The following is a 21366-nucleotide window of genomic DNA, read 5'->3' on the forward strand; positions in this document are numbered from 1 at the left end:
TGCTAAATATTATCCCAACAAACTGTCTTTGCTCTGATTTGTCCAGCGCGCACGTGTTAGCTCGGATGCTAAAATTGGTTCGATTGAAGTTAACGGCTTATCCATCATCCTGTTGTCTTGAGGAGGGAGGATCAATGCTAGAGGATCGCTATGTAAGCTTGCAAAAGCGTGGGGCAGTGAGTACCCTCCAGACTTAGATGTTAGCCCCGGACCCAGTTAAGTACATAAACGGATTTAGCTTAACTTGCCTGAATGAATTACGATCAATTGTGTATCCAACCTGCCATGCCCTCTTTCTCTCTTCAATCCTAACCAATGCACCCTTTAGACTTCATTCGTGTGCCATATGTGTTGGTGTAATCTCGGCGAAATGCATGTCGAAACGGTTGCCGACCCTCTTAGCCGCACATTCGATGAGTATCCCCCTGTTGCCGAAAAATTGTTGCCAGTCTACAATGTATAGACATTACCGGAGAGTTGCCAGAACATGTGCACACTTATTACCCTCCATTTTGAAGGTCAAGGTAGTGGAATGTGTAATTGCGGGCTCGCACAGGTGAGTAGATAGAGATTGATCGATCGGCAATGCATTGGTTAATTTTACCATTAATGATCCTATTTATCAAAGAACGCTGAAATAACCGCACTACGTTTCGTGAATGAAATTAAAACGGTGCGCCAGAAGCATCAGGCAGGGACATTTCACATGTAATCGCATTCTGTCGTCTACCGGGTTGCACCTGGGCAGAGGCTGTATGAAATTCTCATTCAAATGTGGACACTATTTTATTTGCTGTCGTTGATGTTGTTTCGCTGCAGTAAAACGAATGCCAACCCGAATATTTGGCAGCATACCAGAACGTTGGGGTAATTTGTGTGAACAAATTCACTTTCGGTCTCATCTGTGACTACTTCCCCGCTTTGGCCAGGTGCGCCGCCGAGAGCGAAAGGAATGTACGGAAAGACAAAATCAGTAGTTGTGGTTTACAACCAACGCTGATTATAATTTATATGTATGCGTTATTTGTTACATTTGTGTGAAAACGGTCGCATTGTTAAGATGCTTGTACCTAGCCGGTGTTACGATAGTGGGTTTTGCTTCGGTTCAAAAATATATTGCCTCTATCGGAGTGGATTCTCCTATTTCTCACACCTGCTCATCTATCAAGCCATCTGGTGACTGCGTGCAGTGGCCTGATGTTCGCCTTGATTTGCTCTGGCCGCATTGGACGAGGAAGAACTATCGGTCGCAAGACTGTCAACCGCGTTCAAACAACGCTCGTCAGCTTCTTCGTCCTCTTGGCCACCGTTATTCAAACCATCCTCCACATCCTCGTCCTCCTCATCCGGGAACACACCGTTGGAGTTGAGCAGCGTAGACGACGGTTGCGAAAGGGTCGAGTTGGAATCGTCACTATCGTAAGTGAGCTGAAGCGATGCAAAATCTCGCTCCGTTGCCGGTTCGCTGTCTACCTGTAGAAACGGTCCCGCTGCGCCCTGATCGGTATAGTGCGGAAGCGTTGATTGGTTGTGGATCGTTTTAAACTGTGTCGGATCGACGGACGTTGTGTCATCGGTTCCCATTGACCATCGAGCGTCGGGTCGTGGCTGAACAATCGATTTGTACTGTGTTGTGTAGGGCGAAGCGCCCGTTATAGTGCCGGTGTGTCCGTTAGTGCTTTGCGATTGTTCATTCGAGTAAAATCGAGTCGATGTTGCAGGATTATCTGTGGTGCCAATGCCACTGTTCGTACGGCTCCCGTTGGTATGTGAGATGTTCGTAAAGCTGTACGATCGGCTCGAATATGTTGCCGAGGTCGAAGGTGAAGAATTGAGGCTGATGCCGGCAATCGCGAGATCCTCAACATTCACTCTCCCTTCGACGGCACGGATTTCAAGTCTATCAACAAAGAGAATAGATAATTAATTTGTGCCGATACAATGAGAAAAGTCGAATGCTTACCGTTTGTAGTTGTGATCTACCGACCAAAGCTGTGGCAAATGCTTTGGACGCATTGTGTCGAGGAAATGTTCCCGCCATCTGCGCTCCAGCTGCATTAATCCTCCCGGAGTCTTCTTGAAGTGCTCTACCACACGCTCACCGTGCGCACAATACAGCTCGTTGCGAACCGATACATCAATGTTACTGTACTCTTCCAGCAAGGTATGTGTGAGCTCCGTGATTTGTGGTCCGGTCAATGTATCGGACAGACCCGTTTCTCCCGTGGCCTCGGATCCCAAACTGTTCAGTAACGATAGTAGTCGCTCCTCGAGTACCTGTTTCCGTTCTGGAGGAATCTTTGCGGCACTATTCAGCAGAGCACGTGCTGCCTTCCGAATCTCCGCCATGGACTCAATGCGAATCTCCTTCGAACCATTCTTTTGACCCGGAAGAGGTGCATTACACAGCTCGGCTAATTCCTGGCGCAGTCGTTCGTCGCAAAGGCTGCTTCTCTGGTGACAGTCCGCACACAACAGCAGCACATCGTGCGAAACGTGCTCTTTCATTACTACTAAAATGATTCAACGCGATCGATTGGTTATGACACGCTTCTAATGTAACATGGTAAGGATATACGTACCAGGAAAATGTTTACGATAGTCTCGCGGCACAATGTTCTTGCGGTTGAAGCTTGATTTTGCCCCACACACCACACATATGTTTTCTTTCGCTTGCAGATAGTATTTCCCAGCCTCATCCACTGCCCGGCCGGCGGGCTCAAACCGCAACCGCACCGTGTACGGATCCTCGCTCACAAGATCACCAAGCTCACGCTGGACATACCACTCCGCCTTGCGTCGATCACACGTGCACAGCAGCTCACCGTCAGGAGCCTGCATCAAACAGTTGTGGTACAGTGGCTTCGAGCGTGTTGAGTGGTATCGTTTGTTCGTTTTCTGATTACTGTAAACGAAGGAAAACCCGATTGCCATTTAGTGGTTCGGTTCCGCATCGACGCGTATGTGGTGGGACTTTCACTTACTTTTGGGCTTGGAGTAACTTCTTCGCTTTGGAGCTTCCTCCCGGTTTAGATCTGCGATTATTGTGCGGTTGGTCCATGAAGCAATCCATTTCCTCCAACACCTGTTCAAGCACTACCTTTCGGCTTGTCCATGGGTAGCTAGGATTCAGAGAAGCTGGAATTAGTATCGAACACTCTCACCACAGCCTATTTTGCTTCTACTTACTGAGGGACTAGTTTGTACGATAGTTTTTTGAACATCTCCACCGCCACGTGGGCATCGCTGGCAGCATACTTAACTTGTCTTTCGGACAGCTCCGGCGTCTCCCAATCGGAGCACCGGATTTTCCAATGTTTGTCCAGCGTTATTCCTAGCACCTCGTTGGCCAGACGCGCTATTCCGAGCGGCTCCAGTCCAGCCTGTTCTGCCATATATCGCAAATCGAGCGTACTTTCCACCTTCAGCCGGTAATCTTCCCGTAGTACGCGCGCATCTTCGTACGGGGACACCCCTACCTTGATAATATTGTCGTCATTTAGAAGATCGTATAGTTCCTGTGGTATCCTGTTGATCATAGACAGCCGTATCAGGGCGCAGAGGCCACGATGGGAGGCGAGTTGAAGCAGGGCTACCGGTCGTCTCTTTCCCTGATAGCTGACCCATTCGCAATCGAATCCTAGCACATTGTACTCCTTGCAGTGTCTGTGGGATTTAACGTTAGCGTGATTAATTCAATGCCATCTGAATGTGTGTGTGTGAAAGTATGCATAATATCTTCGATCGATCCTTACCTTTGTAGCTTCTCCACAATTATGCGACAGTCATCGGTCGTATTGATGATGTGCACCTGCTGTCCACGAAGCGGATCCCGTTGGTTCAGTGCCCTCAGCCGACTCATAATGCCACGGCGGTAGCGTGATAGTACGAACAGTACACCGACACCTACGGCTGCTATGACGGCAGTAGAAACCACGGTTTTCTCTCGCTGGGTCAACATTTATAACACCCCCAGTCGGTCAGCGGACCGCCAACGTTCCCAACATGAATGCAAGTTTTTCTCCGCGTTAATTTGCTGCGTGATTGTATCTTTTCACGTTTACTGACCGTAGGGTTTGCACGAACTTGTCTTTCTTGCACATCAAAAAGAACAAAAAAGTGCACCCGAACAGTTTGGGGAAAAGAAATTAATTACATCAAGAAGACAAGCACGATAGAATCACCCTCTGTCTGGCAGGACCTTTTTCCAAATTCATCAGTGCGTAAAAAATGCAAAACTTGTGCGCAGCTCGTGCGTATTCGTATGAATGTGTGTTGTTATGACAGCAGTAACCTCAAACTCGCTCCGTCGTTGGTGAACCATCAGGACGAGAGCGAATTTTTAAAATTACAATCATGGGTTCTTCTCATTGGGAAACAATTTTTCGTGAAGCAGAAAAAAATCTAGAAGTAAACCACACATTTAGAAATTACGTTCACCCCAACGCGGGAAAAGTGCTTTTCCATTGCCCAAGGTAATTCAATCCCAATGGCCTCTAGTTAGCTTGGGCGACATCCGTCAAGGTGTCAAAATTTCGATGAACGTCAAGCGGGTTCCCTTTGGCTGCTGTCAACGCATCGCTAGCTCTTTTCGTCGCAAGTTTTCGTTCGGTTCAGACGCCATTAAATATGGGTAAACCACGTGGAATTCGTACCGCCCGCAAACACATCCGACACCGGCGCGATCAGCGTTGGGCGGATAAGGACTACAAGAAGGCCCATTTGGGTACACGTTGGAAGTCCAACCCGTTCGCCGGAGCCTCTCACGCCAAGGGAATCGTGCTGGAAAAGGTCGGCGTCGAAGCTAAGCAGCCCAACTCCGCCATCCGCAAGTGCGTCCGTGTGCAGCTCATCAAGAATGGCAAGAAGATCACCGCATTCGTGCCCCGGGATGGTTGCCTGAACTACATCGAGGAGAACGACGAGGTGCTAGTTGCCGGTTTCGGTCGTAAGGGTCACGCCGTCGGTGATATTCCCGGAGTCCGTTTCAAGGTAGTGAAGGTGGCCAACGTTTCGCTGTTGGCTCTGTACAAGGAGAAGAAGGAGCGTCCGCGTTCGTAAGCTGAAAAGAAGGAAGATTGCGATGGATCTGGTCCAGCGCGGTTCGATGGCTATGGATGGTCATTGATTTTCCACCGGTGTGACGGACCAGTTGCCAGGACAAGAATTCGATTAATGTAAGGCAAGTGCGAAAAAGGAAGAAATACAAGCTGCCTGGAAGGATCTTGTACCTCTGAAATGGAATATGACTCTCACTGTGTTATTGGTCGTTGTGATATTGAGAAATTTGTTTATTTGTAGGATAAACTCAAGGAACGATATAAATTTTACGGGATATTGTTCGCAAAGTTTTGTGGAATGTAAACAAAGTAAAACATAATATCCAAGGGGTTAACAAGTGGATGGAATCGTTCATAACCCTAACTAAGGTGATATGCCAGGCGGAAACAATATAGTCATCAATCGACAGTAATCAGAACATCAATCGACAGTAATCAGAACATCAATCGACAGCAATACCTCAGAGAGTTTCTCGGGTATTGTTCATGTATAGATTTGTAGACTAGAATGATACATTATCATCTCATTCAATCCGAATTTCTTTCGATCTTGGAGCGGTGATATTAGGTGATTTTAACCGGTAAGAATCTGCGGCAGTACTCAGGCGGTGGTGTTGTTCAACAACGTAGGATTGGGTTCCAATGAAAGGTCTACTCCGGTATACAACAAAATTCGGATTTATCAGAGATGTGTTGTATAGTTTATATTTAATAACTAACCGCTGATGTATCCAATATAACTTATCAGGGTGGCTTCCTCAATAATAAACAACAGTGAAGCATGAAACATTCAAGCTCGTGTTCTATTTCCAGAGCTAGATTGACCAGTTAGCTTCCATTTGTGCTCTCTGTGAGTAGAATATGTATTGAATTCAATGAATCCAATCGATTATCATGCATTGTTTTGCTTGCAGCAAAATAACAAAATGATTGTGGGGCCTAAATTCCCAAAGAAAATTAAGAAAAAGAATCCACTGTACCGTGTTATCTTGAATGAGAAATAAACTTGAAAACTAGCTTGAATATCAATTCGTATGATGAGATTGTTCGAGGTGTATATAGAGCGGATGGGTTTTGGGAAGGAGTTGTGAAATTCATGGAAAAATAGTAAAAATAAATATTATCTTTACGTTTGTTTGATATTTTCCTATTTTTAATCGTATTTGTAGCAACACTCGATATAAATTATAACCACAATGTTTTTTTCCACTACAGTCTTCACTCTTCACTGGCACGTGCACCGTGCTAGATGTCCCACAGTGCATTTAGGGCTACTTGTCATGGTGTGTGTATTTTCTCCGTCGCCACGTCGCATTTGCTTGTTTCATTTTCGGCATTTTCACAACGAAACAAGAGCGTAGACCAAAAAATTCCGACCTCTATTTACTTGGAAGTGTCTCGGCGTCAAGTCAGTTGCAGTAAGTGTTCCCGCTCGGTGAGCAACCGAAATCAAACAATCCAGTCGAACTTTCGTCAGTGTTTTCAATCTTTTGTGTGTAAGCAAAGGAATCGTTTCCATCCTCCCCGACCAAACTGGCAGCCCACTTTCGCTTGTTCGGCTGGATTGCCATTCTCTAAAAAAACATTAAATTACCTCTTACGCACAACGTAATCATACAATCGTCGCATAAAACATTACTGTGAAAAACCTTTAATTGAAAACGAATATACACGAGCGCCACGTCGAATCTGTTTTTCCTCCATAACAAGAAAGCAAATAAGCGACAGGCGCGGGTGTACTACGTAGTATGTGAATGGAAAGTACGAGTGGTGAAAAGAATCATGTGGTTGCAGTTTAGTTCATAGTGGCCGTTTTTATTGACTTAACAAGTCTACTAAGCATACTCATCTACGCTTTCTTCACGCTTTCCCACAGAAACAAACCATAGCCTACTGCTGTTAGCAAAAGCGCCTCCGCAACGCACAACACATTTCCCGATTTAGGTATGTTATCATCGTTAACACACGTCTTAGCAATAGTGCATTTCGTGACACAGATTTCTTTCTCTCTTCTCTCGTAGTGTTCACAGCCGATAACACCTCACCAGCAAAACAGAACGATGGCCCCACAGCAGCGAATCCGCATTGCCAACGAGAAGGCAAGCAAGAACATCACGATGCGTGGCAACGTGCCCAAATCGTCGAAGAACACCGAGGAAAAGTATCCGGTTGGACCTTGGCTGTTGGCCCTGTTCATCTTCGTCGTGTGCGGTTCGGCGATATTCCAGATCATTCAATCGATTCGTATAGCATAAGCGAGGCGATCGATCTCGCAACCGATCGATTTGCCAGCCAGATTGCAATGAAACCGTTCGTTCTCTTGTCGCGTTTCTTCTATGTTTTACGAGGAATCGCGATGTTTTGCTTTTTCCTTTTCTATACACTCGTTTTGTTTTCCATTCCCACTTTTATGAGCTCGCCGAATGGGGCCGGATCGGCCGCGAAGAGTGTTAAGGTATTGTTTTAGTTTACGTGTTTCCAAAGCGTTTGCGCTGCTACGGATACCGAGTTTCCCCAAGATCGCTTGGTGTAAGCTTTTTGTTGTAAATTATGCCTGTCTCTGTTTGTAAAATATTGTGATGTGACTATGTTGGAAGGTTCTTCCATGCACTGACTGATACGAATTTTGTTTTTTTTGTTTGAATGACTTTGACCTTGCGAAGGCTACGCATTCGTGTATGATGCAAACATCGTCTTTGTCTTAAGATTAATACACAGTTTTCCTTCTATGCTTTTCCAACTCTGCCTATTCAAAAACGGAAGCAGGAATGCATTGCTTATTGGAGGAAATAGGCGCTTGGTCGAGAGAAAAGTGAACAGATATTTCAAAAACACATTTCGCACAATTCCACTCCCTGGATGTCAGGCGCAGATAGATTAATCGAATGATGCAGTTTATTAACTCCAGAACATTCTGCGTGTACGTAGATGGTAGGTGTGGGAAGTATGTAAACACAGAAACAAAACGACGCAAAAGCCTTGCCTGCCACATCACATGCGCGATCTAAGCCTTAAAGGATCGAGCCCCCGAGTGAAACCTGTCGTTGCATCGAAGCAGAAGCAGATAATTCCCGAATCTAAAAAAGACCAACAACGTAACGTTGCTTTTTCTAGACCAAGGTCGGACGTACCGCGTGCGATGAAGTTAATGCAGCACTGTGGATAAGCATAACCCAAAACAATACGAATCGCGTAAAATAAATATCCCCCTTCACACAATTACACTGAGACAACTCCTTATTCGTATACTTTCGATGCGAAACCGCGGTCGCAGGAACATTGAAGTAATGGTATACATTAAGCAGTGAAGCACTCAAAAACAGACAAAACTAATTTGGTGAAAATTATATATTATCAATGTGGAAACTACTAGTGTATTGACTTTTCTTTATGCTGAAATAATCTTCCGAAACCAAAAATTTGCGCCATTTAGGTGTATTATCGGCATCAGGTTTTTTTGACACCTGCACCAACATAACGTGTGTTACACGTTCCAGGGAGTTCAATTGGAGCCTATTTTGGCAAACGATGGCGCAGTTTACAAACGTAGCCACCTTATCTCCTTCCAGTGTCGTTGACATTGAAAAACATTCGAACCAACTCCCGTACATCTACGCAGCAACAGGATGAAGTGGTTATTATTGACTGCGTAACGATGATAGCAGATTGAACCTGTGCTCTCATACGTCTGCCCTCCATATCTACAGCGAAACATGGATCGCCATAGGGGAATTATTGATAATTTGCGTTTTTTTGGTTTTGCTCAAATTATTTTTTGATGGAAAGCGGAGCAAAAATGTTTCTATTTAATAATACATTTTATTATAATAAGATTACTATTTACATGTGGAAGCAAAGCTGTAAAATGCTGTTTAATTTAGATGAATAAATGTTTAAGTAGAATATTTCATTAAATGTTTTTTTTCTGTAAAAAACGTGATAGAAGCTGTTTGTGAGTCGATAGCTATTGTGAAAACTCATATCCTACAAGTCACGCTCAGTGTTTATGTTTAGCTTTGAACACGCTTCCTGACATGTCCTCGATAGTATAGTGGTCAGTATCCCCGCCTGTCACGCGGGAGACCGGGGTTCGATTCCCCGTCGGGGAGAAACTTTTTTCGTTTTTTTTCTTCATTTTTATTAATCAACGGTACATCTTATTCAATACATATATGTCACTTTGAATGCTTTCTATTAACTACCGCTTTGCACTATTAATTCACTTCCCTTCTCAGCGACTGCAATCACCACCGAGTTCGGTGTTCCAGACACAGGTGCCGGAAACACACTTGCATCAACGACACGCAAACCGTGCACTCCGTAAACTCTGTTTAAAATACCATAAAAGAAAAACTTCATTATTTGAAAAAGCAAGTCCACACAGTCTATACTGACCTTAACTGATTGTCAACTACAGCCTCACCATGCCGTCCTATAGCGGCCGTACCACCAGGATGATGCCCGGTCAGGGCCGAAGTACGTAGAATACACTCCAGAAACCGATCTGACGGTTCCTCGGAACTGTTTACCGGTGGTCCAAAGTTCGAGCAGCGTTTTAGAACCGGCCAGTGTAGATGTGCACCGATCCGGCGAAATGCATCCGTTCGAACCGTACGCGCTGCCAATCGGATCGCTTTGATCATGCACTCAATATCGGTCCGATCTTTGAGATAGTTGGGATTGTAAAACGGTACACTGTCGATGTGACGATCGCGAAGAAAGATAGCACCACGGCTGGACGGTTGATGGCAAGTGCTTAGGAATAAGAACCCTTCCTGGCTGGTATTTTGATACGAAGGGAAAAACGCACGAAACGTGTCCTGCTTCATGTTAGACACGTGGCGTAACGCTTGCTCATCGACACTGCCCATCCCGAAAAGGATGATCCCATACTGCCCATGGTGAGGACTTCCAATACCGGCGATGGCCGTTGTAGCCAAAACGCCCTGACCGTGCTTAAGATACTGCACGATCGTATCGATCGATAAAACTTTATCCATCGTTACACTTGCCGTGACGTTGATGCTCACAAACAGCGGCAGGTTGAGATGGTCGAAATAATTCTGACCCACGGCAGGTGAATCGTGTACCAGCTGGATACGGTGTCGTTGTAGTTCGAGTTTCGGCCCAATGCCGGAGAGTTTCAGGAGTTGTGGTGTGTGTAACGCACCAGCACTAAGGATCACTTCACAAACGACAGAGATATTAACGGATTGTTGACCTGTGCCGACCACCGTCACACCTTTCGCTCGATTGGTGTCATCGAAAAGGACCTTTGCGACGGAGGATGATGTGAGAATGGACAGATTAGGACGACCGAAAGCCGGTCGCAGATAAGCATGGTAACTGCTCCAACGGATCCCATTGCGAATAGTGTAGCGGGCGGGTCGAAAGTGATACTCTTGGCCAAGTTCTTGCGGTGTCTCTGTAAACACTTCTGCCAACAGAGAGTCTCGAGTGTTTACCTCCGTTATGTGTAAACGATCCTCGGTGGAAAAGTGTCCGCTTCGGGAAGAAAGCTTCCGGGCGCAAAAGTTAATGCTTGCGTGTTTGTCACTGTCCGATAAAATCGATGTGTAGTGGTTGTTTGTCTAAAATTAGAAGATAGGTTATATTTCACGTTAATCCTATTATCGTGTTGTCTTACCTCGTACAACTCCTCACCAGTAAGCTCCTGGTTGCAGTCCTGAATGTCGTCATCATCACCGTCGTACTGATCGGTCATCCCACCTGGATGGTTCAGCTTATCCAGGTAAGGTTTCATCGCGTGCCAGTTCCAATCACGTGCACCCAACTGCTCCCAACGCTCAAAATCCTCCGGAATGCCCGTGAAATGTAGCATGTAGTTGATTTGTCCCGATCCACCTAATCCTTTACCACGTGGTAAGAGTTGTTGCTATAAGTGTTCCGATATTGGTTATTTTCGGTGTGATAACAATTAGCACCGTAACTTACATTGTTACCCAAACCGTGTGAAGAATATTTCTGTGGTGTCGTCCGAAATGCCCAATCGTACTTGGTGCCTTGCATGGCGGTACTGATCAGTGGGATAATTGAGGCTGCGCCGAATGTATCGCCAGCTTCTATCAACAAGACGGTAACGTTCGGATTTTCGGAAAGTCGATTAGCCAGCACACATCCTGCAGTTCCAGCACCCACTAGAAAACGGGGTAATTATTGCCTCAATGATAGGAGTTCCTTCGAATGATATACTTTACCGATAATGTAATCGAAGGATCGTTCGCGAAGGATGTGTGGATCGCGAATTTGATTGGGAATCGTTTCCATCCCAAGCCATATCCACAGCAAAAGCAAAGCACTACAAAGCAGTATGGTGGTCACGAGCGAAACTAGTACCAATTTCTTTAAACAACCCATCCTGTCCAGTTGTTCGCTGCATACTGACCTAATGGTAATGTATTTTCCCGTTTGCGACGGCGACGACCAAGCCTGGTCGATAACTGTAATCCTATTACGCGCGTGAAACATGCCGACTGGAGCTATTTTTACTAATTTCGATGATGTTGGTTTGATGTATTACAGTCTGTGGAAACAGCTTTATTGCCTTCAACCTTTCCACTCGTTTGCGCAGGAGCTTTGTTTCTTTTTTACAACATGTTTTATATCTTCCTTACACTCTAATCCTTAACGAACGAAGCAGTACACATACACACATGATTTTACGCACGAAGCATTTCCTCATCATCCTCGAAAGCGGCCGACTCTTCGAGCTGCTTCTCGAGCTTGCGGGCATCGACGTACTGGATTTCCTCTTCCGCCTCTGCTTCTACGTCCATCAGCAGGGCCGACTCTTGCGCTTCCTCCTTCGCACGACGCTCCTTCAGTCCGATGGCCGGTGACCGGATCAGGGAAATGTTCTTCTGTACGTCCACGATGTCGCGGTGAATCTCGTACTCGCGCGCCTTTCGCAGACGCTCCATAACGAAGTGACACTCGCGCCGATGTTTGATTTCGTTGATCTTTTTCACCGCCTCGATCGTTTTGTTCCATAGCTCGCGATCGTATTTCACCGGTACGTTGCGACGCTTTTCGAACTCGAAGCTCGGATCGACCGTCAACTCCTTTGCGTTCGTTTTACGGTACGCTTTGGTCCAGCGGATCTTGCGCGGGTTCTTCTTTTTGTTGAACGCACGACGGCATTTGGAGCGACAGAAGCGGAATACCTACGGATGTGGCGCAGCAAATAAAAGCAACACGGATTGGAGCGGATGGTATCAGGGTAAACAATCGACTTCACTCACCTTGCAGTCGTTGCGCACGAAAACCATCCCGTGCCCGGGAAAGATTTTGTTCGAGCAGAAGAAACACGTTTCAATACGCATGGTTACGGCGTATTTAGAACGTTGTTAACAGAAATATTGACTAATTTTTGTTAAAATTTCTGTTGCACCATTCACGCCGTCGTAGCACGCGTGTTGTTGCTGTCAAAAAGGACTGTACGCATGAGCAGGCTGGTGTACAATGGATTGCGGACGCCATGTTGAATCGTATTTTGACGTAACCAGTGTCAATTAGTCCAAAATAAAAGAAAATAAATTGCATTTTTAATCGTAAAAATGATTACAAACGTACTTGACATGCGTTTGATTACTTTAAGCTATGGTCCAGGTAAATATAATGTGTTTATTATGGTTTTTGTTTACTCAATATTAATCGCTGAATTAGCAGCGCCATCTATTGGCGGGTATACTAATGACGATCAGAGCGATTCAAAATTCATCGCACCATGCTTTTTTGGAGGTTTGTTTAATTCGTTGTAATTCCTAATCTTTGGTTCCAACAAAATGATACATAAAATAGAAAAATAAAGAAACCCTTCGAACGTTGTAACGCAACGCTTTGTGGCGCGTCTCGACGCTAACGTAACGACTGTGTCCAGCTGTACGTAGAATATCCCATTGTCAATCGCCTGCCTATATAACAAAGAAGTCTATATTAAAGTCGTGCGTGAATAAACGCTGAGCTATCGTGCTAAAAGAGCTACGAAAAAGAACACTACGAATCATGGCAAGATGCCATCATGGTACGGGTAGACGATATTCATCGCGCGCCTGTGGTGTGTAAGTGACGATCGTTAGAAAATCGAATTGGATTGATTCTGTTCTTCGCCCTTCGGGAGCATTAACGAGAGTGGTGGCTAGAAGCAGTGTATAGATTGAAGAATCGCGTGCTGTTTTCTAACTCAAAATAATAGTGCCATTAGGTAAGCTTAAGTACTAGTGAACGATCATCAGCTGTGTGTGTATACCAACTCCAGAAAGATAAATCTAACAAAACATTCCTGAATACCTGAGAGATTGTTGCACTTGGGCCATGAACTTGTGGTTAGGAAAAACAGTCTAATTCCGTTTAATGGTGCATGTGTATTGGTGTGAAAATTCACTCACAAAAGTGTAGCTCGTACACGTGTGTAAGCATGCAGCAGCATAAACATTCGGTTGAACATATTGCGAGCACATGAGCCTGTTCAGTAGTTGATAAAATTAGCCAATGCATGTGTATTCGCCTTGCGGTACGTTGTGGACGTGGAGTACCATGTGCCACGATCTGGTAAACCAATGTTTGTGTGTTGCAGCATAATGTAATCGCGAAATGTGCCGGAAAATCCCGGAAATGAATATCGCCCGTAACTGGTTCAACGCCAGCGCAACGTGTATAAGCATCAACGAATATTGATCGTGGTAACAGTTTTAGAAGAAACATGAAATGCATTACAATTGCTACGGGAAATAGCAGTTTTCTCGTTCGTCTTTATTTAGTGAGAAAATGCTAATAAACCGACCAACCGGGCGGTGCAGTTCACAATTTATCTAACCCGTTGACAGCGAAAGTGAGAAGTGGGAAGGTTTCGTGTCGCGACGTCGTAATGATCCGCGCATCTCTTTGTTTCTGGCTGTGAATTGTTTGCAACTCGTTGCCCACTGTAAATACGGACGTTGCCAGACAAAAGTATTGCACGAATTTACGGTGGAGTTTTACTTAATTTATCCACCAATGAATTGAGTTTCCACTCAATGAATACTTGCTGTAAAGGTTAAAATGGAAAACGGTTGATTAAAACCTAACTGTTTGGAAATATTATTAATATTAAAGAACATTACCACGCACAGCACTAACACATGGTCTATAATGTAAAGAGCAGAACACACCTCAAGTTAGTGCAGTGCGGGCCCCGGGTGCTATTAAAGTTGCAAGCACGCGGCATTGACATCACCTTTACCTTGACAGGGATGTTTCTTTGCAAATTGCCAAATGGGATTGTTTCTCAACATAATTACTTGCGCGAGCTTAAGAGACACATTTAGCAGCGTTCATGCACTGATTGTTTAACTACAGTACCAGTTTACATCTTGCCTGCTTTATTCACAAAATTTGCATGATATTGTACTTCACCAGGCAATTAAATTGTCTTGTTTCTGGTTAAAATGAATAGCTCGTCAAAACCTTGATCTGTATCATAGCATATCTGGGTGAGTCTCATTAGCGACATTTTGTGGTTGTAACAGAAGCAATGAAGAAGCAGCATTTATCTTCACTGCCTAAGCTAATTTGAAAAAGTCAAATTAACCAACTTATCGCTCACCTCGCATATCTAAATCTGTGTTTTTATAGCGCTAGACTTGCTAGGTCGATAACGACATGCAATGAGATGAAGGTTCGATGACCATTTGCGTGAGATAAGCGCATCTGTATCAGTTGCCATTTTAGTTGTCCTTGTTGCTCTCCATACTATGGACGCGTATTTTGTGTGCTAATGTTTGTTAAATAGTGAAGAAACGGGTTACGTCTAAAAAAGCAATGCATCGTTCATTTGCTGAGTATGATGAGTTTCGCACAGTTACTACACCAAGATGAGACTAATAGTAGGCCGTTGTTTTGGTATATTTGCAGGGATTTTTCTCTGATTAGTATGGCCAGCTCGAGCAATAGAAGCGACGAGTCCCGCCGGCACGGGACTTCATCGCATTCAACGTCCATTCCAAGCTCCTCAGCCTCCTCTTCCACATCGTATGCCGTCGGCACGAACTGTACGACCGTGTCCAACATTCCGACAACGTCCAACACTTCCTTTCCCTCGTCGGCACTGCAACTCCCCACATGCTCCACCTCGCGCCATCACGTTCTCTCCCACATCAATGACATCTTCAAGTGTACGATCTGCTTTGGCAGGCTGGACGATCCTCACCTGTGCCCGCAGTGTTCGAAGCTGTACTGTTACGATTGTATCGGGGAGTGGCTCGATTCGGGCATTAGCAAAAGCTGTCCGAACTGCAAGATTGTGCTCCAGCTCGATCAGCTCGTGAAGGTGCGTTGGTTCGATGATATTCAGAAGCTGCAGCAGAAGCTGCGCACGTTAAGCGCTTCCGATACCGAGGACGCGCTGCTGATGAAACAGGCAATCAATACGGAGTCTGGAACGGATAACGAGCTCTGTGCGATGCACGGTAAAATAGTAAACTTCTACTGTTCCACGTGTAAGCAGTGCATCTGTGAGGTATGCGCTACGAATGTCACGGAGGGACGACACCGGGACCATACGTTCAAGGCACTGCACGTGACTTACGAGCAGCACGTGGATGTGCTGAACAACGAGCTGGAAAAGGTAGTGCACTATCGGGACAAGCTAGAGCTACTGATCAGCAAGATCGATCGCAACGTAGCGCTGATCGGACGGGTGAAGCACGTGAAGCAGAAGGAGCTGGAAACGATCATGGTGTCCGCAGTGAAGAGTCTCGATCGGCAGGAGGACGAGAAGCTGGCGAAGCTGCGTGCCCATCAGGACAGCCTGCTGAACGAAATGGAAGATATCGACCTGAAGCTTCAAACGATGCGTTGCGAAATGACGCTCTGCAGCAAGCCGGAGCTCATACAGATGAAGTCGAACATTCTTAGCGTTTGCAATGCGATCCGCATGAATCCGATAAAGGATTTCAAGCTACTTCGTGTGCCGGCCAATTTAAAAATGTGAGTTGTTAGTCCGCGAATTCGGTCAATTTGGGAAACACTCAACCGACACCTTCTGTTTTGCAGTGAAATTCCGCACCTGTTCGAGACTGGTATCTTCGTAGTGCATAACTTTTCCACGTTCGACGACAACAAGGTGTACTCGAATGAATTTTCGGACTGTTTGGGACGCACGTGGCGCATCATGGCGTGGTGTGTGATCTCGGAGGATCACTTCGGGATCTACTTGGAGCTGGTGCAGGGAAGTCCTTGCTGGTATGTGGCGTTGGCGCTCGTTGCATTCTTTGTAGCAATTGATTAACTTTGTACGTATCGTCTCGACTTTAGGATGGAATGTACGTTCCAGCTGATACATCTCGATCCGGAGCTGACCATCAGCAAGACCATTCGCCAGTACTTTGACAGAACACCGCAGAAGGGCTGGGGTTTGCGCGATTTCGTGACGCTCACGACGATACTGGAGAAAAACTACGTGCGCGATAATGATTCGCTGGAGCTACTGTACAACATACGGCCATGTTCGCCCACCGACGCACAGCTCGTCCTGGATGCTGATGAGTCTTTGAGTGAGCAGTGAGTGGGAAAGCGAAGGGAGGATAATTTTGTAGAATTTACTACCATTAGGTTTATAATCCTTTTGCGCGATGTGTGATGTGATGTGTGATTTAGTGTGATGATTGTGTGATAATGTTGTGAAGCTTGTCAAGTTTGGTTTGCGCATTTTACAAATAGTTTACAAAAAGAAAGCGGCACCTGTCATTGTTTATGAAACATTTTACAAATTGTGTTAGAAACTCCCGAAAGACTGATGGTGAAATAAGCAATATGTCTGTGCGCTAGTGTTTTAAGATGCAAATAAAAGATCCATAAACAGTGCATAACCCACCCAGTACGGCTAGCAGGTGCGCCTAAGAAAGGCGCAAGGGAAACAAGGGATATAAAAACATATTTATTGTTATGATGTTATGCTGCCCTCCACACAAACCAATGCGACACAACAACACCGATCCAATCAAATGTTTCGCCGACGGTAGGAAAAAAAGTAAAAGTAATCACTCGTTGATGGGGTCGTTGCCAAAGTGTCTTTGATTTGCGGCTTGACCACCGGCCTGCCGTACCGTCTACGCGCGTGTCATTTTTTTTGGGTACCGTTTCTTGCCCCTGATTTCCCACTCCTTGTTGGCATGCAACACCATAAGTGCTACCTCTAACGTGTGCCACGTTGGTAATTTCGCGAGTACACTTCGTCGGTGCGATCATTTGCAATCAGTCGGGGTTGTCTTGGAAGTCTTGGACATGTTTCCCCATTTAAAGCGACGGGATCTTGTGGGGAGGAGTGGGTGGGCTTGTAGGGAGGAAGGAAAAACCTTTGGCGAGATCATCACATACGCAACCGGGGAAACCTGTTCTGTTCGAGTGCCGGTGAAGGTTGCGCTGAAGATGGTTCGATTATCATAATCGTCGTTCGTGAAAGGAGCCGGATTCGAGATATTGTGTGTGTGTGTTGGTCGCTGTTTGGCGAGCAATTTCATTGTGATCATGATCATCGATAGGAATGGGTGGGAAGGATGGATCTACTGAGCGGTTGGTGGGTTGTGCGGTGTGTGTGGGCGAAATGGAAATTCGCGTTGAAGAACGCGGAAGCGGACCGAAGTAGTACCTTTTTTTTCGATGCAATGCACTCGGGAGAGTGAAGTTGATGCGGAAGAGTATGAGAAAAACATGATCAAAGATGGAATGTCTGACGAAGGTGACACAGGATGCGAATGGAAGATGCGCAAAAAGATGAGCCTTATGATGTTGACACTGCAGGCGGTTTATTAACAGATAAGACGATATACCTTTCACTCAGTACTCTCTTTACGCACTAAACACTTTACGAACCTTGTACACTTAGACGAGCCGTTATTTTGTCTACTCGGATAAAATATGCTTAGTAGTGCCAAAAAGTAATTTCACTTTCGCAGCTACAATTGAAGCTTCAATTAGAAGTAATTTCTACCATTTAACGTCGCAGTTCCATTCCGAGCCCGGATTCAACGTGCGGTCGAAAGTGTCGGGGTGACATAATTTTGTTTCGTACCATTTACCACCTGCGGAGAATGGCCTGGGCTTTTAAAACAGTCCCCCTGGGGAACATGGCCAAATGGCCGTTTGAAAGCGAGCGAGAGTTCCGTTCGTTGGACAGACTCAATGGAGGCTGATTGATAGAAAAGCTCGCGCAGCTTTTATCTACACCACCATGCCGAGGTATACTGACCTATCCGCAAGCTTAGCGTTCAAGGGGATGCGTAATAAAATTAACGATCCTACATGAAGCAGACGATACTAGGCTATCGTTTGAAATGTTTTTGTTTTATTCTGGTTTTCTTCTTCCACCATTTGCCATTCACTCTGCCAGGAATGGAATAAAACTGTCTTTACTCGCGATCACCCATGATCGGAGTGTTACCTTCGCATATTTTTTGTTTGATGCAGCGAGGGAAAATTAAGCGCAAAAAGTTGAGAGTTTTCAACAGCAAAAAGCTGAAACGGAACCTTGCTCGCTTCGGGTGAAGCTGTTGGTTGGTAATTAACGGAATACGATGAGTGGCATCGATAGCCTTATCACACAAGGTGCATAAATTCGCTTTACGGCAGTACCTGCGCAAAACGTTAAACTAGACTGAGTTTACACTGAGCCACGATGTTAGCGGGAAGCGAATAGATTTGCTAGTTTGGGATGTTCAAGGCTTATTTCTATGACTGGAAATAGGTTAGAGACATGGGTTTTGCGTTCACATCACTCAAAGCGACGAACCTCTCGCTTCCAAACGCATTGATGTCTTTTGTTTAAGGCTTCTTCAGTTTCGTTCGCTGCACGCTGCAAACCAAGCAACGAAAACAAACCATTTTTCGGCGAATGCTTCCAATGATGGTTGAAATGTGTTTGCGGAAAAGGTGCGAAAACAAAAGGAATTGCAATATTCCATAAAACCATTAAAACGTTCAGGCTTTTAACAGCACCCAAACGGTGCGGGGATTTTAATCCCACAGCCTTGAACGGCGGTGAACGAACCGATTCTTTGAAGGATGCAAAGTGCGTTCGTTTCAGTTAAAGCACCTTTAGTGTTTCTCGCACGCCGGACACGGTCCGATTCCCCAAAGTTTTTGGATACACCGGAATCAATGGACGAAATTAATTAGAGAGATTTTTTTTTCACACAACCGATTACGGTGCTGCTACTGTGCGCTGGGCTCGGGATAAAAGGGTGACGGGTTTCGATTAAAGATTGCCACCGGTTGCCTAACAGCGCACCTGGTAGGTCCGCTAATACGCATTTACAGCCGTAAACTGCACAATTGTGCATCGTTAGAGGGCGCTGTGACCATCACTTTCTGCCCAATGGGTTGCCCCATTCGCCTGCTGCCCTACAGACCCAGTGTTGATTGCAGTCAGCGCGTGAGTGTGTGTCTGTTTGTGGTTGAGGTTCAATGCGTTTCATTGCGGATGGTACTGGGTAAACCCTTGCGTGCTCATACTGGAAGTATTTCGTCATTGTTTTGTATGAGTTTGTTGAATATTCAGAGTGATCTCTGACTAATTTTTGAATTGAAATACACTAGAATGCCTCCTGCCAAATGATGCTGAGTAGATTGAAGTAGAAAGATAGGTAGTAGACGAAGTTTCAAAGGCAAAGATAGTTGTCCAAGTTGTCCTTTATCGAATTTTCTCTAATGCAGACTTACAGGACCTGTGGGATATTTAGTTTTCAGTTTAGAGTGGCTAGTACTGATGCGATTCTATCTACGATATTCGATAACTGACAACGAAGCATGAGATCATAGCTTCCTCCCTAATCTATCGGCTACTCGTTTTGTGTAAATTGATTGCTAGTTTTCTCTTAGTTGTTTGGAAGGAAGATGATCAGAAGGATGATTGACTCCATAGATGTTAAAAGACAATATAGAAGTTCTAGGAGATGTACTCCGATGAGCTCATTGCTATGAGTTCACAGCGATTTTGACTCGTCACAGAATCCCGTGAGTTGGTAATGATCTTAAAATGGCACCGAACGACCCAGTTCGTAAACGTCGTCCACATCGGACAGAGGAGACATGGTATGCCCAAATTGAGATGGCGTTGCTGACAACCAAATAGATCGGTAATTTGGAATTTCTTAATTCACCCATTGTAAAAAGTTATCGAGCATCAAATAAAGAATAGTATTCAGATCTCTCTTCGCATGACTAATACATAAAGAACAGTCTTAAATAATTGTAATAAGACCCACGCCACTGTACTGTCATCAGCACACACTTCAAGGGTTAAATAAGAAATACCATGTTTCATCAGCAGTTGGTGTCGTATTGGTTTTACCTTTCTTCAATGGCAATTGTTTCACTGTTATCCTCTTGTGTGTTTTAATGTTTCACTTTTATTTTCTAACGTTGTTGACTAATGGGTTACCATTCCTTTCGCCTGTGGGTGTACGTATTTTGGTAAAGGATTTATTTGATGTTCGTTTTACACACAAAAGAGGTTTACAAAAGTGCATTTCGTAATATAAAATTCGTATCCATAAATTAACAGAAAAGTTACTTAATTTTATGCTGTATTAATCTTATTGCTTCAAGAGAACATCAAGTCCCATCTTCATGCTACAAACTTTTCCATCTTTAATCACTCCGTGATCACATTTTCCGCCATTCATTTTCTTTCCGACTCGAAAAAACGCCTCCACAATAAAGCAAATTAAAAAAACATATCGAAATAATTATGAATTTGCTAAAGCTCAGCGATGGGGCGCGAACGTACACGAACTTATCGGGCACACACTCTACCATCGTTGCAGTGGAATAAAAGCGATTTGTCTTACCGAACGCTGGTGGCACGATCTCGATGATTGTATTTTTGAGCCGTACATTCTTCTGTGAGGTTGGAGGATCTAGTTTTTTTGTTCATTCCTTTCGCTCTTGCCTTTATTATTGTTCCATTTCCCGCCAGCGGCAGAGGATCGCGAGAGGATGTGCATAAGCACCCATACCGTACGAAGTCGCGCTGAAACTCGTGAAGCATGGCAAACGTAAAATGACACCACAGTTCTTGCAGTTTACTATCGGCCCGACGATGTAATGGAAAGAAACAATTCCGCCGACGGTTCGCGTTTGGAGGTGGAAGACATAAACGTGAAGGGAACGACTTTGTCGATGAGAGAAATAGTGGACTTAGAGATAGCTTAAGCTGACGTAATGCCCAATGTTAATGAATGATAGTATGATCTAATTTTCTCTATCCCGAAGCAGTGCGATCTCTCCACTTTGAAGCAGTGCAACCCGA

At 44.9% G+C, this 21366-nt stretch overlaps 6 protein-coding genes and 1 non-coding gene across 7 annotated transcripts; 4 read left to right on the forward strand and 3 right to left on the reverse strand.

Annotated features, from left to right (window-relative positions):
• Positions 1–1164: 1164 nt before the first annotated feature.
• On the reverse strand, positions 1165–3961 carry LOC128706964 (exonuclease 3'-5' domain-containing protein 2). The gene is made up of 7 exons (XM_053801909.1): positions 3756–3961; positions 3190–3666; positions 2985–3122; positions 2583–2905; positions 1964–2513; positions 1330–1900; positions 1165–1296 (listed from the first exon to the last, which is right to left on the reverse strand). Exons 1-7 carry the CDS (start codon positions 3959–3961, stop codon positions 1165–1167), a joined length of 2397 nt encoding a protein of 798 aa, XP_053657884.1.
• Positions 3962–4629: 668 nt separating this feature from the next.
• Positions 4630–5061, forward strand: LOC128709371 (40S ribosomal protein S23). Its single transcript, XM_053804369.1, has one exon. The coding sequence runs from the start codon at positions 4630–4632 to the stop codon at positions 5059–5061; it is 432 nt and encodes a 143-aa protein (XP_053660344.1).
• A 2023-nt stretch (positions 5062–7084) lies between these two features.
• LOC128719044 (stress-associated endoplasmic reticulum protein 2) lies at positions 7085–7349 on the forward strand. Its single transcript, XM_053812665.1, has one exon. It carries the CDS (start codon positions 7121–7123, stop codon positions 7313–7315), a length of 195 nt encoding a protein of 64 aa, XP_053668640.1. The 5' UTR covers positions 7085–7120; the 3' UTR covers positions 7316–7349.
• Positions 7350–9097: 1748 nt separating this feature from the next.
• On the forward strand, positions 9098–9169 carry Trnad-guc (transfer RNA aspartic acid (anticodon GUC)). The gene has a single exon. It is a non-coding gene; the product is annotated as a tRNA-Asp (tRNA).
• An 85-nt stretch (positions 9170–9254) lies between these two features.
• On the reverse strand, positions 9255–11438 carry LOC128709474 (neither inactivation nor afterpotential protein G). Its single transcript, XM_053804472.1, has 5 exons — positions 11279–11438; positions 11016–11218; positions 10708–10956; positions 9456–10651; positions 9255–9387 (listed from the first exon to the last, which is right to left on the reverse strand). The coding sequence occupies exons 1-5, from the start codon at positions 11436–11438 to the stop codon at positions 9255–9257; spliced, it is 1941 nt and encodes a 646-aa protein (XP_053660447.1).
• Positions 11439–11740: 302 nt separating this feature from the next.
• LOC128719026 (probable ribosome biogenesis protein RLP24) lies at positions 11741–12403 on the reverse strand. Its single transcript, XM_053812645.1, has 2 exons — positions 12323–12403; positions 11741–12244 (listed from the first exon to the last, which is right to left on the reverse strand). The coding sequence occupies exons 1-2, from the start codon at positions 12401–12403 to the stop codon at positions 11741–11743; spliced, it is 585 nt and encodes a 194-aa protein (XP_053668620.1).
• A 2476-nt stretch (positions 12404–14879) lies between these two features.
• On the forward strand, positions 14880–16623 carry LOC128707982 (E3 ubiquitin-protein ligase TRIM37-like). The gene is made up of 4 exons (XM_053802939.1): positions 14880–14899; positions 14973–16046; positions 16113–16301; positions 16374–16623. Exons 1-4 carry the CDS (start codon positions 14880–14882, stop codon positions 16621–16623), a joined length of 1533 nt encoding a protein of 510 aa, XP_053658914.1.
• Positions 16624–21366: the final 4743 nt, after the last annotated feature.

The sequence above is a fragment of the Anopheles marshallii genome, chromosome 2, assembly GCF_943734725.1.
Source record: "Anopheles marshallii chromosome 2, idAnoMarsDA_429_01, whole genome shotgun sequence".
Taxonomy (NCBI): domain Eukaryota; kingdom Metazoa; phylum Arthropoda; class Insecta; order Diptera; family Culicidae; genus Anopheles; species Anopheles marshallii.

What these genes read in the sequence shown, in the direction of transcription:
- LOC128706964 (XM_053801909.1), bottom strand. Translation starts at nt 3,961, where the DNA reads ATGTTGACCCAGCGAGAGAAAACCGTGGTTTCTACTGCCGTCATAGCA. An exon ending in CTATCGTAAACATTTTCCTG is followed by an intron (nt 2,514 to 2,582) that starts GTACGTATATCC and finishes GAATCATTTTAG; the next exon opens with TAGTAATGAAAGAGCACGTT. An exon ending in GTAGATCACAACTACAAACG is followed by an intron (nt 1,901 to 1,963) that starts GTAAGCATTCGA and finishes CTTTGTTGATAG; the next exon opens with ACTTGAAATCCGTGCCGTCG.
- LOC128709474 (XM_053804472.1), bottom strand. Translation starts at nt 11,438, where the DNA reads ATGGGTTGTTTAAAGAAATTGGTACTAGTTTCGCTCGTGACCACCATA. An exon ending in ATCCTTCGATTACATTATCG is followed by an intron (nt 11,219 to 11,278) that starts GTAAAGTATATC and finishes CCCGTTTTCTAG; the next exon opens with TGGGTGCTGGAACTGCAGGA. An exon ending in CACACGGTTTGGGTAACAAT is followed by an intron (nt 10,957 to 11,015) that starts GTAAGTTACGGT and finishes GAACACTTATAG; the next exon opens with CAACAACTCTTACCACGTGG.
- LOC128707982 (XM_053802939.1), top strand. Translation starts at nt 14,880, where the DNA reads ATGCATCGTTCATTTGCTGA. An exon ending in GTGCCGGCCAATTTAAAAAT is followed by an intron (nt 16,047 to 16,112) that starts GTGAGTTGTTAG and finishes TCTGTTTTGCAG; the next exon opens with TGAAATTCCGCACCTGTTCG. An exon ending in GTGCAGGGAAGTCCTTGCTG is followed by an intron (nt 16,302 to 16,373) that starts GTATGTGGCGTT and finishes TCTCGACTTTAG; the next exon opens with GATGGAATGTACGTTCCAGC.
- LOC128719044 (XM_053812665.1), top strand. Translation starts at nt 7,121, where the DNA reads ATGGCCCCACAGCAGCGAATCCGCATTGCCAACGAGAAGGCAAGCAAG.
- LOC128719026 (XM_053812645.1), bottom strand. Translation starts at nt 12,403, where the DNA reads ATGCGTATTGAAACGTGTTTCTTCTGCTCGAACAAAATCTTTCCCGGG. An exon ending in TCGTGCGCAACGACTGCAAG is followed by an intron (nt 12,245 to 12,322) that starts GTGAGTGAAGTC and finishes CCACATCCGTAG; the next exon opens with GTATTCCGCTTCTGTCGCTC.
- LOC128709371 (XM_053804369.1), top strand. Translation starts at nt 4,630, where the DNA reads ATGGGTAAACCACGTGGAATTCGTACCGCCCGCAAACACATCCGACAC.